Source organism: Brachycentrus maculatus, unplaced genomic scaffold (assembly GCF_059751285.1).
Source record: "Brachycentrus maculatus isolate JH-2025_06_01 unplaced genomic scaffold, ASM5975128v1 h1tg000039l, whole genome shotgun sequence".
Classification (NCBI taxonomy): domain Eukaryota; kingdom Metazoa; phylum Arthropoda; class Insecta; order Trichoptera; family Brachycentridae; genus Brachycentrus; species Brachycentrus maculatus.
In genome coordinates, this window is record NW_028280793.1 from 2,990,459 (window position 1) to 3,007,396 (window position 16,938).

The 16,938-nt window shown below is 32.0% G+C and overlaps 1 protein-coding gene across 1 annotated transcript in view; it reads right to left on the reverse strand.

Moving 5' to 3' along the window:
* Nucleotides 1-214: 214 nt before the first annotated feature.
* The window catches only part of LOC148312510 (uncharacterized), a 180,765-nt gene continuing 164,041 nt past the window's right edge, over nt 215-16,938 (reverse strand). Inside the window, exons 7-11 of the mRNA XM_088276704.1 lie at nt 12,864-12,991; nt 9,616-9,768; nt 8,672-8,848; nt 4,414-4,711; nt 215-3,283 (exon numbers count right to left, since the gene is read on the reverse strand). Of these exons, the coding sequence (XP_088132830.1) occupies nt 2,724-3,283; nt 4,414-4,711; nt 8,672-8,848; nt 9,616-9,768; nt 12,864-12,991 (1,316 nt within the window). The 3' untranslated portion in view covers nt 215-2,723. The remainder of the gene's footprint in view (nt 3,284-4,413; nt 4,712-8,671; nt 8,849-9,615; nt 9,769-12,863; nt 12,992-16,938) is intronic.

A 16,938-nucleotide genomic window follows, 5' to 3' on the forward strand; every position in this document is an offset into this window, starting at 1 on the left:
TGGGTATACCAAATCGATTATAATATTTGGTAAATAATTAAGTAGTCAAACAATTTGGTATTGTTCAATACACAAAGTTAACAAGATACAAACATAATATTTTGGATTAATTTACAATTCATTGAATGTGGTGCCGGATATTGGTGAAGTATATTAGAAACTTAGAGCTAACCATGAATGAAGGAATGGAGGGATATTAAATGAAAAAAATGTATAATTTGTTTGTGGTTTTATTTGTTGGTAAATCAACACACATTTTTCTTCTATTTTTTAAAATAACCTACACACATACATTTATTACGATGTTTTATTATTTTTAGCTTGTATCTTTAAGTCTTTATTAATATGTAATGTTATATAAATGTTCACAGATTGATTTATTTCGGATAATGTAAAAATGAAAGAGTTCCGTAGACTTATTATACATAGGACAGGTATACTATTTAGTCTACACATTTATTTATATTTTTTACACATTATTCTGTCAAAATAGTGTTCACAGTATTAATATTTACTGATATGATATTGATCGAAGAGTACAAAATAAATAAATGTTTAATATATCCATCAACAATCATAAATAAATCCGTACCGCCAGTGTAAATTATTATTAAATAATTACATAAATGAAAATATGTATAATCTCTAGATATTCAGCAAAAACTTTTTTGCAACATGGTGAAATACATGTCTGGATTGATTAGGTTAGATTAAAAAAAAATGAATAAAAAAGTACATGCAATATTTTGGAACATTTTACATATTATGAGAAAGATTTTTACTTATACAATATAACAATAAAAAATGTCATGGGTTTCCATATTTTAGTTTTTTCAATTAAATAATATACAAGATTTTTTTTTTGCTTGTTAAAAGTTGCTTTTATTACCATATTTTAATAAAAAGTTACACTGGGGAATTAGACTTGTAAAATTCATAAAGAATAAATATGTGTTCTATTTTATAATATCGACAAAAACACTGAAACGAAACACCTGTATTTTTTAAATGGAATATGTTTTTATTTAATTGAGATTTTAATATGCAATTACGATCATATTCCACGCTTCTATTGTGGGATAGTTTTTAAATTTTTATTATTTGAATGATAATTAACAAATTTAAGATAGAAAGAAAAAAAAATATTGTAATAATTATACATAGTTGGATGTTGTATTTTCCCAATAACAAGTACATGCTACCATTATTGGTTTAAATAAATTTGACATTTAAAAATGTTTGCATTTCAGTGTTCGGTGAAGATAATATGAATAAATTATAAACATTCTTAACCCTTCGAAATAGAAAGTAATCAATGGAAAAATAAGATTTTGAATAAGTTTATAGTGTTTATATTATTTAGAGTTATCCTACACAAACCACTTTGTGTTATGTTAATATTTACAAGACAGTGGGAAGTTAGGGCATGTAATGGTTCTCTAACAGAATTCACATTGTAACAGTTAAAAAGTAAAACAAGGTAAACAAAGAAAATCCTTAGAGTTATCAGTTATATAAACTTTCTTAGAAATCTAAATTAGCTAGCCTTGCTCGTGAGATTAATATAATTATATATTTATGTTTTAAAGGAAATGAAGTAGGAACTCATCGCGTTGGTCCTCATTCGTGTATACTTTATTTTCCATTAAGGATAAAATCATTAGACGGGTTATTGATTTACGTGAGAAGACGAGTTCTTAATAGAGATATGCTAATTCTGTTAAATTTTGCGTTCAAGAAGTGGCATAACTCTGAAAATATATTTTTGATTTAAGACCCTGCATGTTAGTGAGTCAATGCCACTCACTGAATATATTTGGAAGAAAGCCTAAATGGGAATGTTTACATACAAATAAAATTACCGATAATGTTAAAAAAACATAAAGCCTAGTTAATTTAAAAACCGAGTATTTTAGGTCTTTAAATTCAGAAGGCTTTTAATAAATAAATGCTTTTGTCACCTTTATAAGCTTGTCGATATTATACACACCTAATTAAATATTTAATAACTTTAGCATTTCTGTGAAGAAAAAAAACTTTACAATGTACATTTTAAAGAGTCGGCATAAATAGCGATGTCAAGGCGTTTCAAGCGTCGACACAATTATTCATGCGGTTAATTTTATACGATATGTAATACACAGATACAACAATATTCAAGAATAAAGAAAACTTTGGAAATGTCTCAAACTTACAGTAAATATTATAGGAACTTTAGTCCGTGGAAGACTGGGTTAGTATAGTAGGGATGAGTCGGGGACAAATGAAACGGCGAAAGAGGGAATACTTCAGTATCGAACACTATGGAGATCCAGTCGACAATTATCTTTGGACAGACAGAATACTGGAGTACATCGATTATTTATTTATTATTATTTTATTCTTAACCTTTTCGTATATTTGGAATTACGCATACAAAAACAGTTCAACGGTGCACATTTCTCATCTTAAAGGTAATATTTACACAATTCTCTTACAAAATATACTCGAGGATCTGCTAAGACTGTTTGTAGTATTATTAACAAGATACTTTATATAACAATTGTCATCACTATTGAACGTTTCCACGTATCGCACCGCACACTGTAAGAGCGAAGGACGATTCACATTTACCAGATTGCACGATAGTATATACAAGTTTGGAACAAGCACTTGCGCTTTGTTTAGTCTATATACCGATTGTCAGGAGCGAGAAGTACGGAGAGGTCCCACTCGTGGCGGGGTCATTCCTGCTTCATGGGGGGCAGCGGCGAGGGCGCGTAGTGCGGGGGCGCCGCCACCAGCGCCAGGGGGCCCCCGGCCAGGGAGCTGGCCAGCGCCGCCGCGAACATGGCCCCGTTGCCGTTGGACATGGAGTTGGGGCTGCCCATGGACGACGCGGGCGGGTTGATGCGCTTCTCCTTCTGTCTCCGGTTGCAGAACCACACCCGCACCACCTCCTTCTCCATGCACAGGCTGTCCGCTAACGAGGATATCTCCTCCGAGGTCGGCTTCGGGTTCATCAGGAAGGCCTTCTCCAGCGCCACTCTGACACTCGTCTCTATGGAGGTCCTCTTCTTCCTGCGCCGCCCTATCGCTTCGGGCGTCGTCAGAGGATTGCTCAACGAGCTCGGATTGTTCAATGTATTATCCGCGTCTTCCAACCACTTTTGGAGTAGCGGTTTTAATTTGCACATGTTCTTGAAACTCAGATTTAAGGCTTCGAATCTTGATATTGTCGTTTGTGAAAAGTCATTTCCGTACAGTTTTCCCATTGCCAGACCGACATCACCTTGAGTGAAACCTGGAAGAAACAAAAGAATTTTAATATAAAATAAAAAAATAATACAAAAAGTCAATTATATGTCGGTTCATTATTATTAATGTTAATTTTTTGTTGCTTCTATCTCTCTCTTCTTAAATCCTTTATTTATTGTTATAACAATGTACTCGCATATAGTTTGTTAGAGTTTAAATCACTCGTAAATGAGTGGAGGCTCGAAAAAGAAATATATTGTGTATGTGAAACAAGGTAGAATCTTAAATTTGTCTACTTAAAGTGTTTTTTCTACTTTCATCTTATTTGATAAATCTTCATTCTTATTGTTAAAGTTTCTGCTTCACGATTAAGATTTTTATAAGACAACATTTTATCTCTTTTTCATTTCATCAGAGTGAGATGTGCTAGAAATATAAATGGTCAGGCAATAGCAATGGATCTTCCTCGAAAGATATCTAGAGGAAGACCAAAAAATTCATGGATACTGCAAAGAGAAAACATGGTTCGAAGACATGGCCTAGGCGACGTTGTCCATGACATAAGGACTTACAACCTGAGGACTAGGAGAACTGACCCCAGCAGTCTACAAAGACGATAAGCTGGGATGTAGCCAGGAAGAAGAAGTGTGAGAGGTACTATGTCAATCTTTCAAAGGAGTGAAATGAAAAATAATCACTGTTAAGACTATATGTTAGACATTAATTACCTAAGTTTGTTTCGATTTAAAATTTTGCTTAAATTATTTATAAAAAAAGCAGATCTAAGTTCCTTCTTCTTTTAAACATATAACTCATATAGTGCATATTTGCTAACTTTTTTCATTTTCATTTTCTTCTTTTAAACGTATAACTCATATAGTGCATATTTGCTAACTTTTTTCAATCTTATTTTCTGTTATAATCAAATATTTTTACTTTATATTAGCACTTTTGATGTAATTTTATTTCCGATAATATCTAATGTATTCTTGCCAGTGCCCTATACTATAGCCTAAAATATAATGTATGCCCACACACAGGCCATGCCTTTATGATTATCTTTTTTTGGATTAATATTATTTATTTTTTTGTACTTGTGATTATATTATATTGTGAAATGCAAAAGGAATGAAATGAAAAATTATCATTGGTTTCAGGTGTGAATTTAAACCTTACCTAATTTGATCCTTCTCTGCTTAAATGTCTTGGCGAACTGCTCCAGCTCTTCGAGGTCGGTGGTTTCCTCGGGTGACGGTTCCAGCAAGCGAGGATTCTTGTGATGATGCGGGGTGAGGCCCCCGGAGCTGGGCGTGGAGGGCGTGAGGATCCCGGCCGGCAGCCCCCCGGCGCCCTGGTTGGGGGGGGTGGTCTGGGCTGCCCCCCCGGTCTGCCCGGGACTCGGGGAGTGCGGCGGGTGCTGCTGCTGCTGCAGCTGCTGTAGCTGCTGCGCCGCCTGGGCCACCGCTTGCTGGACCTGGATAATTTATAATGCCACACCATTAATAATTTTAATAAATTACATACTACAATCAAATATTGAAATAAAAAAAAATAAGTATAAAAAGAGAAATATGTTCTAATAATATCTTTTGTATTCTTGCAGTGCCCTTTACTATGACCTAAAATATAATGTTTACCCACACACAGGCCATGCGTTTGTGGGACCTTTTTTTTGTATTTATATTATATTATATACTTATATTATAAATATATATTTATATTATATATATTATATATTTTATATTATGTTGTGAAATGCAAATTAATTTTTAATTTCATACTATTTCTGTGAGCCTAAGCGGCTCATTATTAGAAATAGGTATCAAATTGTGGTAGAGTGGGTTCGAACCCAGAAACTCTGACTCGGGAGTCCGCAACACTAACCATGAGACCACAACCTGACACAAATATAGTTACATTTTTAATACAATTTGATACAATTTCTTTACATTTGTACATATGGCAAACTTACAATTTTAGTTTCGCTGTGCCTGTCCAAAAAGAGACTGAGCTCTTGTGCTTGGAGAGGGACTTACACTCAAGGTTTATTGTTTTATTTGATTAATGGTATAACAGTCTTTTTATTTTCTTTTATACATCATTGATAATTTGATCAAAATTTGCAAAGAAATATTTAAATAATAATTCTACAAGTACAATTGTGGAAGTCCTCACCAAAACGTTACATTTCCATTATAAATGATTTTAAGTATTTAGGAATTCCAACTTGTAAAATTGTTACGTTTTGGTGCGATTCAATGATTACATATTAGTTTTGTCACAACTTTTATTAATATTTCGATAGAATACAGTAAACAGAACAGATTTGCATTAAAAGGTTTTTTTGTGCATTATTGTAAATGTAACTTTTTGGTGGGGACCTCCACAATTGATCTGGGTAACATTGAATTTCTAAGTAACATAAAAAAAATGATGAGTATATGTATATTCAGTATACAAATTTCTTATAACTGGTGCGGTCAGTTAGAAAATTTTAGTAATGAGTTATCCTACTAATGAAAAAAATAATAATAAGAGATTCTAGTTCTGACATTACATGCTTTCAATTTGGTCACAGTACGTATATTTTAATATTTTTTTTGTACCAGTCCGCAGCTCTAAATTGTTTTGTTTATATTATATACACCTAATTAAATATTTAATATCTTTAGCATTTCTGCCTCCTGTTGCAGAATACAATAAAGGCAGAATTGAAGAAATTGATTCAATGATATCCTTGTGCATTACATGATGAAAACTTAAATATTTAGTACAATAATTTTCAATATTGGCTTGATTTACGGGGAAGTTTTGAATGCTCACTAATTTTAGAATTACTTGAAAAAGTGGAATATTTGATTTAGAACTGATGAAATTACAATAAATAACATATTTAAGTAATTGATTATAAATTCCACAAGAAAAATAATGTAACTGAAAAAAGTATGTGAAAAATTTCCATAGTTACACAGATTAGGTGTAGCGGAAATAATTCAATATTTTATATATATATATATAGAAAGACATCTTCAAGTAGATTGTAGATATGATATCAACAAATCTATGTGTAGGAATATTATTGAAAAGATATTAATTTCTATGACCTATATTATATTTCCATTCTATATTAGTTAGTATTATAACACTGAATTAGGATCAATAATAATAAAAACAGATAGTTCATGGGGGAAAAAATTATGAAAAAAAGGAAAAATTAAGGAAAAACGGTGATTCCAATGAGTGTACACTGTGCGGTTTAAAATCAATAAGCCATATTTGGTTACAAATTATATTTATGCTATAAGGAATATGTAACTGAAATAAGAAATGGCTGAATTCATTATAAAAATCAACATTAAAAAAAAATGTATAATTAATTTTTAATGAATTTAATGAATAAAAAACACTTATGCAACTCTATTTGTGCATCATAACAGATTATTACAATTATAAATAAAATGTTTGATATTAAGTTATCTACAGAAATAATAAGAGGTCTATTTAATAAAATAAGAATGATAAAATAAAATAAATGGATGCAGAAATGCAAGACAAATAAAATGTTTCTAAAAATTTATCACGAAATAGTTTAATAATATCATATAACAATAACCATGCCATTTGAAGGTAAAAAGGTAAGTGCTCTTTAAAAAAATATTAAAAAATATAGTTATAGTAAGTATTCATTTTTGGGTGGGATATATAAATATGTATATTATAGTTTTCGTAAATTTAAAATATTAATTAAAAAATAAACAAAAAAATGAAAAAAACTAGGGATAACACTATGATATTTCTAACAGTCATCACATATTGATATTAAGTCCAACCTGAACAGAATGGGTTATGTCTCTGCCAGGGTGACTCGGCCGGGTATAATTCTGTGACAGTAGTCCCTATGGGATATTACTCCGCATTATAACATAATTTGTTTACAACATTTTGAGTGTGTCCGAATACTTGTTGACAAAATCTGGATTATCTCCAATTAAAGGAGTTATTTTCGTATTATTTTTTGACATCTCATCAAAGATGAAGAAGAATATGGAAGTCTGGGCATTTACGGGGCTGACGACCGTCATAGACTGGTTTAGGTGATCACTTTACACACGTGTAACGTTCACCAATTCTACCCATTATTGACAACCACACTATTCAAATTCTTGGAAGTTCTATATATATGAACCAATTTCGAAACATTGTTCTTGAATCATTAGAACTTCACTAGAGACATTTATTGGTGAGATGAAAAGAAGCTTTTTATTGAGACTATGGAAGAATATGGAAGTCTTTTATTTGTAAGAGTCGCTTTCAAATAAAAGACTTCCATATTTTTCTTCATCTTTGATGAGATGTCAAAAAATAACAATTTGTTTTATTGGATAAATTTAAACATAGTTTAAAATAATTAAACTAAAACTCAATAAAAATTTGTATTTTTTTTACAGTCAGTGGCAAATCGAAGTTTTTTTTATCACAAATATTTTTTTGGGGTTTATTTGTTACCGAGTAAATGAAAGGAATAGTAAATAATAATTTATTTTTCTTCTTCTTTTAATCTTTATCCATACATAATAGTGTTTAGGGCATGTTATCGAAGTAGTGCCCTGCGTTTTAAGTACCAGACCGGAGTGATATAATATAAATATTATACTTTTAATATATGTTTTACTTGGTAAAAAACACCATTTAAAAAAATCTATTGTCACACTATTTCGATGCATTCCAAGTCCTTTTCAAACAAAAATGAGGAATGCACCGAAACACGTGTCACAATACATATTAAGAAATAGTGGTATTTACCAAATAAAACTTAAATTACAAATAAATAATTTACCACAAAGTGACTGCCGAATGAATTAATGAAATCAATGTATTTTCATTTGGGTTTTTCGTTATAATTCTGTTTCTTCTAAGCAAATGGTGCATAGGGCACTGCATCGTATTAAAATAGATCTTGATCGTTAATTATATGAGGGTAAGGTGATCACTCTCGCGTTTCAGGGACCAATCCAGAGTAACATTTAATAAATATTAGAGTGTAAAATCACTAATTACTGACTATCTGGGAATCGAGCACGGAGGCTAAACACGCTAACCATTACACCACGAGGCGGATGTTGGTATAATAAACTTAAAATATATTTTTTACAGACTTGTGTTAACCCTTCACTGCATGATTTTTTTTTTGCATGACTGCATGACTGCATTGACAGTTCGTCTTCGAGAGACAAGTGAAGTTATTATTTTGGCGTTCATAGCGCGTCTTTTGGTTAAATTATGAACTATATACATGAGTTATGAATGTATCTAATCAGTAACAAAAAATAATGGTTACTTATATTTTCAAAGGACGTTTTAACACTAACTTTTGGGTATGTAACAAATTTGATACACAGTTTATTTCAAATTAAATTACAATAACGTTTTATACCTGATTTTGCAGGAAGAATTGGGGCTGGTTTCCTTGGGGCGGTTGGAGCATAGCCAGGCCGTGAAGTTGCGCCCGCAGCCCCGCTTGGTGCTGGAGCGCCCTCTGAAGCGCCTGCAGCTCCGGCCCCGAGAGCCCTGCGAGGGCCCCAACAGGATTCTGGACGTACATTTGCTGATTCTGAACGAAAAAAAAGATATTTAATAAATATTGTGTATTTAAGTTTTGTACTGATATTTCTTGGTGGGACTGCATTTTATATAATAAAATAATAATTATAAAAGCAGTTTTTTTTCTTCATTTTTTTTATTTGACTAGGGTTTCATCGTTACCGACATCATCAGAGGCTAGACAAAATGTTATATACACAACAAGGCAGGGGTTGTATATATGGAAAATAACTAGTTAATTTATTTCATACTTCAACTCTAAAATTCCTTTTTATAATCCCTGTTATTTAAAACTTTTAGCCTGAGTGAAATACCGGCTATTAAACTTAATATGATATTTTAAACTACTTAGTGTATTTTGCCAGTTTATAGAACGTTAAAAACATTATAATTTGCATCATTAAGTCAAAATTTCATATGTTCGAGTCAACTTTTTTTGCCAGTACACCCACGATATCTTCTTTGATACATATTCGCAACTAAATGGTGCATAAGGCACCTATCGATCATCAAGATGTTGACTTGATCGTCAAATAAATGAAGGCAAGGTGATCACCAAATTATTGGATGTATGATTGAAATATACTTGGTACAGGTGACATGTGTGAAAAAAATACATTTATGTAAGGGGGAAAAGGAAAATAGCGGTAATGGCTAGGGTACTCGGGGTTGCATTCCCGTACTCGTACAACTATTTAAAAAGTATAAAATTAAAAAAATATATAAGTATAAAAATATAAGTATTTAAAAAATAATACGTATTTGTTGACGTCATACCTGTGCATGCGACATGAGCGAGTTGAGTGACATGTGTCCCGCCTGCAGCGCGGCTAGGGCGGCCTGCACCGAGGGCGGGCCCGCCCCCGCGAGCGGCCCGCCGCCCAGCGGCGAGCTGCCGCCCCTGCTGTTCCTCTGGGACACATCGGTCACCTGCAGACAGACAATTGTGATCAAGTTTCCTCAAAATACTGCGAAAAATTCATTTCTCACGAAAAATACTTAAATTCGTTATAAATATGTACTATATTATATATTATTGTATTATATTATATAGAAAAAAATATCTAAATCCTTTAGAACACAACCATGATACACGATTTACACACAACGAAGGTTTGATAGTCCCAAGAATTAACAATAAATATGGGAGTCGAACACTGCAATATATCGTTCCGAACATTTTTAATTTGTTGCCGACGGATGTTAGAGGTCAAAATAAAATATGGAACAAAGGCAAAATAAAGGAATGGGTTAATCAAGAGTTAGTTTTATGAAAATTATAAAATGTTTATGCTCTCAATTTTTTCTCTTTTTTGTGTCTATATTAGGTTAAAATCGTTAAAAACAATAAAAAATGTATTAAAAAAAACTCCACCGACAAGACACACAAAATGGCTTGGTGGGTCTCTGCAAAAAAAAAAGTTCTAAGTATGTATAAATTGTGATTTAAATAAATGTTTACAAATAAAAATATATATATTTGTTTAAATATTTTTCTCATGACATCTCAACATAGATGAAGAAGAATATAGAATTCTGGTTACTTACAAGACTTATGACTTGTTATAGGCTTGTTAAGTATCACTTTACACACGTGTAACATTCATTATTCTACACATGATTGATAACTACACTATTCAAATTTTAGGAACTCCTACATATATCTTTATTCTATGACGCTGTACGTGTAAGTTCACTAAAGCCATCTATGTTTGGATTGGGAAAGCTTTTATTTAGACTCTTTTATTTGGATGCATCCCATCAGGTCGTAGGCCTTATAAATACCCGGATTTCCATATTTTTCTTCATCTTTGTTAAAATGTCAAAAACATAAAAATAACTCATAAGCAGAGAAAGCCTGATTTGTGAAACTGAAAATGTTGTTTGTAAATTACATGTTAAAAAAATGGCACTGCCCGTGCTATGCCGATTAAATTTTAAAATACGAAATATAATTTACAATGATTATATATTTTTTAATTTAAAATTTACTGGGTTTATACCACTACTTCATAAAATCAATTGTGATGCGTGTTTCAATGCATTCCGCATCATTTTTAAACTCCATATACGTATTTGAAAATCATGCGGAATGCATCGAAAAATGTATCATAGTAGATTAAGAAATAGTGGTATTTACCGAGTAAAATAGAAATAAAAAATGGATAGATATTAATTACCACAAGATAGTGACTGCCGATATTTGTTCCCCATTGTACCGGATAATCGGGAGTTTATATTTCCTACAAGAATCTAACGTATTAGAATTCTGATATAAATCTTGTAAAAATCTTCATTTTTTAATTCTTATCAGCACTCAACAGTACATACGGCACTGTATCATAAAATAAAATAAGTAAAAGACCGTAAAAACTTCATATTGATATTCAGTGTTTTCCCAATAACAAGAAAATAACAAAAATATAAGGGTTTCTCCATATTATTGGGGTGAGTAGGATCATAATATGTTATGTCAATGTAACACATGTTCTCCCTGAAGAATTTAAAACACTTTATATAAATCCGTATTCACCCTCGCGCAATGTAAAATCTAGTGGGAAAAGAATAACACTCGTTGGGGGAGGAAGTATTCCTTCAGAATCTCTTTTCAAAACCTCTTCAGGGGAATTTTCATGTAAATAAGACTACTGTTTGAATTGAGTGAACGATTTTATGATGTAGCAAAACAAGTGTATGTAAAGAGAAAAATAGAGTGTTGGGGATGTTTTATTAACTAAAACGTGGCATGAAAATTACAGCCCATAATTTAATCGCTGTGTATGAGGTAGTATTTTACGAAAATTATGCTAGATAAATTATCAAAAATTATTATCTAAAAATTCCTTTCTGACCGAATACAGTATTTATCTAAATATGAAAATAATAATAATAAAAGGTAAAAGTTTATTCGAAATCTGAAATCTTCACAAGTTATTCTGATACACCGATTGAAATTTTTGAAATTTTGAAACATTGAAATTTTGATTCAACGTTGCTTTCAAATACGCACATGCTTTTTTTTTACACAGCGTTTTTACTTGAGACAAATAAAATTATGTTTGTAACAGCTTTTTTACCGCGATGGCAGCGTCATCTGTTAAACGTAGCAACACACGCAATATAAAATATTGATCATGGCGGATAACGTGCTTCTTGACACTGCTGTCATTTATTATTTTCAACGTTTTCATTTGCATTGTTGTTTCATAGACTTTATGATATTTTCATAGCTTCACAAGCATTGTGAAATTATAATTATATATTAAAAATACAAACTTTCTATATTTTTCTTTTCCATTGATTGAGCCACAGAGACCCGTGGCCGGGTACAGCCAGTTAATGAAAAGATGATAAATAATTTTGAAAATAGTGAGAAATCACCGTTCATTTGAATAGGTATGCAATTTGCATACTATTGGAGTTCGACTGTTTGACCAAAACTAGGCGCCAAAGTTTGAAATACATATTGCTTCATCAGACATGAAGACGTTCGCTTTGCATTGATGGTCAAAAAGTATGAATTTATTTTAGTGTACTGTGAATTGTGGGTAGACAAATAACATAAACTAAAACGAATACGAAAATAGGGTATTTTATAATTTAGACAAATACTCAATTGGTATAAATAATCATGTATTAAAAAAATGTTAACTGTATAGGACAATCTCTTTAGTGCTTCCTGGCTTGAGCCAGGATTTGAATTTTTAACTGTAAAAAACGTTTGAAAATGCTCTATCATCTTATCTACCTAGATAATAAGGGTCACAAAAATTCAGCCCTGACAAGGTTTCTTCCTCAGGCTATTTTCTTTCTTTATCTCGGTCATCCTAACAAGCTAGCTCCGCAGAAATACCGCGTCCGATTTACGATTGTTTTCTCTACATTTCGTCGTGCTTATTTTTCAATTTACTCTACCGCATTTATTTATAATTTGCATAATAGTCTTGAATGGTATATCTACTTTTTTATTGTAATATGATCAAAAAATTAATAAGTTTAATTAATTTAATTGTTTTATATCTTACCAGGTTAAGGGCACCCCCTCTGTCGGAATCCAGAGAATTATCATCGTGAGGGCCCAATCGGTGCAGAGAGCTCAATCTTTCACTTCCTCCACTTCTCTCATCACCGCTGTCACCACCAGTTTCCCCATCTAAACAAAAAAGGTCATGTTAATTAAAATAATATTAAGAATTCAGTTATTTTCGTCATCCATCTTGTCTGTAAGCCGATAAGGGCGGCGGGAGATGCGATCCCGTTTATCGCGCATTAGCAGCCAATCGCCGCTCCCCCTCGCGTTCCAACCCTTTCTTTGTTACACCCCACATCCCCTCCGCTGTCGCCATCACACGACCGATAATCACAACAGAAATTACATATTTCCCGCTTGATTTCTATAAGGCGATGATATACGGCTTATATTATTGCACCGGTGTTACCCTTTCATTTTTCATATTCCATTTTTTCCCTTCCCCCTATTGAACTGCGATTACGCGAGGTTTATGTACGGCCCGTGGATAATTGCTTTTTGTTGACTTTTTAATATGTACAAGGAAAATGCTGATTATACTGGCAACACTTTTTTGTGATGGGGTGATTCGTTATTCTTTGACACGAGGCGGAATTAGAAATTGTCTTTAAATTATGATTTATGACCGATTATCCAGTATCAGTTGACGGTAGCGAAAGGGGTCACGTGTCAAAATGACAACAGCCATTTTAGGTTTTAAATTAAAGCCTTTTTAGCTATTAAATAAGCTTGAACTGATTTATTTACTCTTTATTGGCCACGATAATAAAATATAGATAACAAAATATATGGAAAAGGAAAAGAGAAAATAATAGCACACAGTAAGGCGATTTAATCGTATTCCTACAATTAGTTTCATCCAGTCAAGTAGAGCTTTTTGACAGATAATTCGTATGTACGAGTATACTCGTAATGAAAACAAATATAGGCAATTTTATACACTTTTACTCTTTATCATTTGAATAATTTTCTTTACCCAATAATTTTATCACAGCAAAGTTCCTTTTAGGTAACGTTTTACAAGAACAACGCTATATAAATTATTATTGCCTACTGTTATATATAGGTAATACTTGCACTGCTATGAAACGATTAAAATAAAAAACTCTAAATAATTATAAAGGTTTTTATTTTGTTTTACTTCACACAAAAAAACGTGACCAATTTTAAGCTTAATTTTAATTGAATTGTTGCAATCGTTCGCTTCATATCGGTTTACATAATATGAAAATTAAAATTGATTCGAGATTACTCTCTGTTACCTTACTATCGGGGCTATTGGAAAAAAAACTGTTGAAGTAATCAAAGAATTAAATGGAATGATTGATAGTTAAGCCGCACCATAAATTTGCTACCCCTAAAGTGATTTAATCTGTGATGAAAAGGGTTGTTCCTGGGCGTGCTGCCTTCTGCCTCATGACGCGACCCACCGTAATTATTATCGGGAATCGTATAACATCACAGAGCCACTCCATTAACATTTATTGTAATGATATCAAATTCAACTACATGTGTGATTTCCACAAGCATATTATCCTTGCATGATTCGTGAATTATTAAAAATGGCTTAGTAAAAAAATCGGGAGAGAAATGCGATCTTATTTATTGACATTAAAAGTGTATGACGATGTGAATCGTATTTGTAAGAAAATACTCAATAGCTAATGACTCACATGCAAAACAAATAAAAAAATCATCACTCTGAGAACCAATATAATTTATAAATGAGTAAATTTGTATTTAATGTAATATTTTTAATTAATGTTTTACTTAGTAAATACTACTATTTCTTAAAATGTACTGTGACACGTGTTTCGATGCATCGTTTTCAAACACCGTAATTAAAGTAAAACATTAGTTAAAAATGGATAGATTTTACCACAAAGTGACTGCCGAATCAATTAATGAAATTTATGTAATATTTTTTGAGTTTTTAATTGTTCAGCTTAAAAATCAAATGTTTGACTGCAAAAGGGTCATTATTAAAAAGAGAATTATTGGTTTTTCGTGTTTTTTGGTTGCTTTATTTTTTGATCATATACACAAACATTTTTTTATTATACTCTATTTTCATTGACCTTAGTAGTGCTTTATTAAAAACAGGAATCAAGTTTTGTTACAATGGACTTGAACTCTGAAACAAAGACTCAAAGTCTGCGACACTAACCACGGGACTACTACCCGACTTTTGGGCGAATAATCATGGTATATGGTACCAAGAATATACTAAGAGCTTATTATTTTAATTTTGAGTTGCGTAATAGTTCAAGTTATTATTATACCATCACAATGAAATAACAATAAGTTATGCGAGTAAAAATTATCAATGTAAAATATTCACCAATTATTTTATACATATTAGCCGTATACCGAGTCGGTATACCGTAAATTTATATAAAATTGTTATTATCCTCTGACAAATATCACCTTTGTTATTTTAAGTAGTCAATTAAACTGTCTGCATAATTTAACACTTCATATATTACAACCTCACTTAAATCTATTCAAAACCAACCCTACGATAAAAAATCTAAATATCCCCCTTGTATCAAATCTACCTGCGCATTTTAATAAAGTCGCGGTTTCACAAACATATTATCGTACACAAATTACTCTTTGATACACCACACCTTATAAAATGGTGCATAGGAATCATACAATCTAAAAGCTTCGCACCCTTTTATTTAAATAACCCTCATTATACTATGTCAAATCTATTATGCAACCCTTTCGTAATTCAGAGTTCGAACAGTATCACCTTAGAGCTTTTTTATATATGTGCATTATTATTCAAAGATGTGTATGAAACGATGTAGCAAGGGGTTGACTGGGGGGATAAATGATATACCGAAAGTGTGTACCTGAATTATAATAATAAAACATAAAAACCCTTCAAAAAGTCACAACATTAAGCTGTGGCACGTGGCTTCATTTACCTGCAATGAATATGTATATGGGAAGGGTTGAATCTATTACAATGCGGAGATCTTTATCAGATCGTGTCTTGTGATTTATTTACCTTTTACAATAGGGGTTGGTGTTGTCGAATGTAACAATTAAACTAAACGTGTCGAACCACGCTTTCGACCACTTAAGAATTGAATGTAAACGCATGTTGTATTATAAGAAATACAAATGCTAAACGATAAGCTTATATGAAAGAGTTTTGGCAAACCGCGCGCGTGATTTACATTTAATAGCCTTCAATGTTCCTGTCATTGCCAATCCAAATAAATACAAATTTATTGAACTTTATAAAATTAATTAACTTTGTTTTCACCACTTTTTTTATTAATACAATTTAACTTACCGGTTTCGACAAGAACCTTGTCTTCATCAGGGTTTATTTTAATTCAAAAACATTAAAATACCCTAACCAAAAACTTCCACACACTCCGTAAAAATCCTAAATTTAGGAAACCGGTAGGTTAAATTGTATTAATAAAAAAAGTGGTGAAAAAAAAGTTAATTAATTTTATAAAGCTTATAAAATGTGCCACAAAGTATCTGCGGAAAACATTCAAGAAACAAATTTGTTAAACTTTAGACTATTGATGAAGATATAGCATTCATCAAAAAGTCAAATTTTGCAAATTATGGATTGGATGGTTTCTGCCTAACACGGTCCAATTGTAATAAAAAATAATAAAATTTGAAAATTATGTCGAGCGGCTTGATAATTTAAAATTTTCCCAGCGGTCGCTTCAATGGGCAGCCGTGATCGACAAACTACCAGTCATCGGCTAATATTTCCAAGGAATAACAAAAAGTGTGAGATACCCGGCGATACTCGTACGCTGTCGAAAAAATATTGTTATGTCATTCCACATACACGACGTGCTAATGACTTTCCCACAGACTGAAACAAAAATAACAGTTATTTGGCTCGTCCTCGTTAATCACTCATACACCACCGCCACAATTTGGTAGACTTGTACCTAAATGTCTACTAACTGAGTAATATATTATTACATATTACATTATAATCCAACCGGTAGCCGCAAAGGTACACTTATAGTTACCCATAAGCTTTACGGCTCCTGAGTAGCCGCTAGATATGAAAAGGCGCC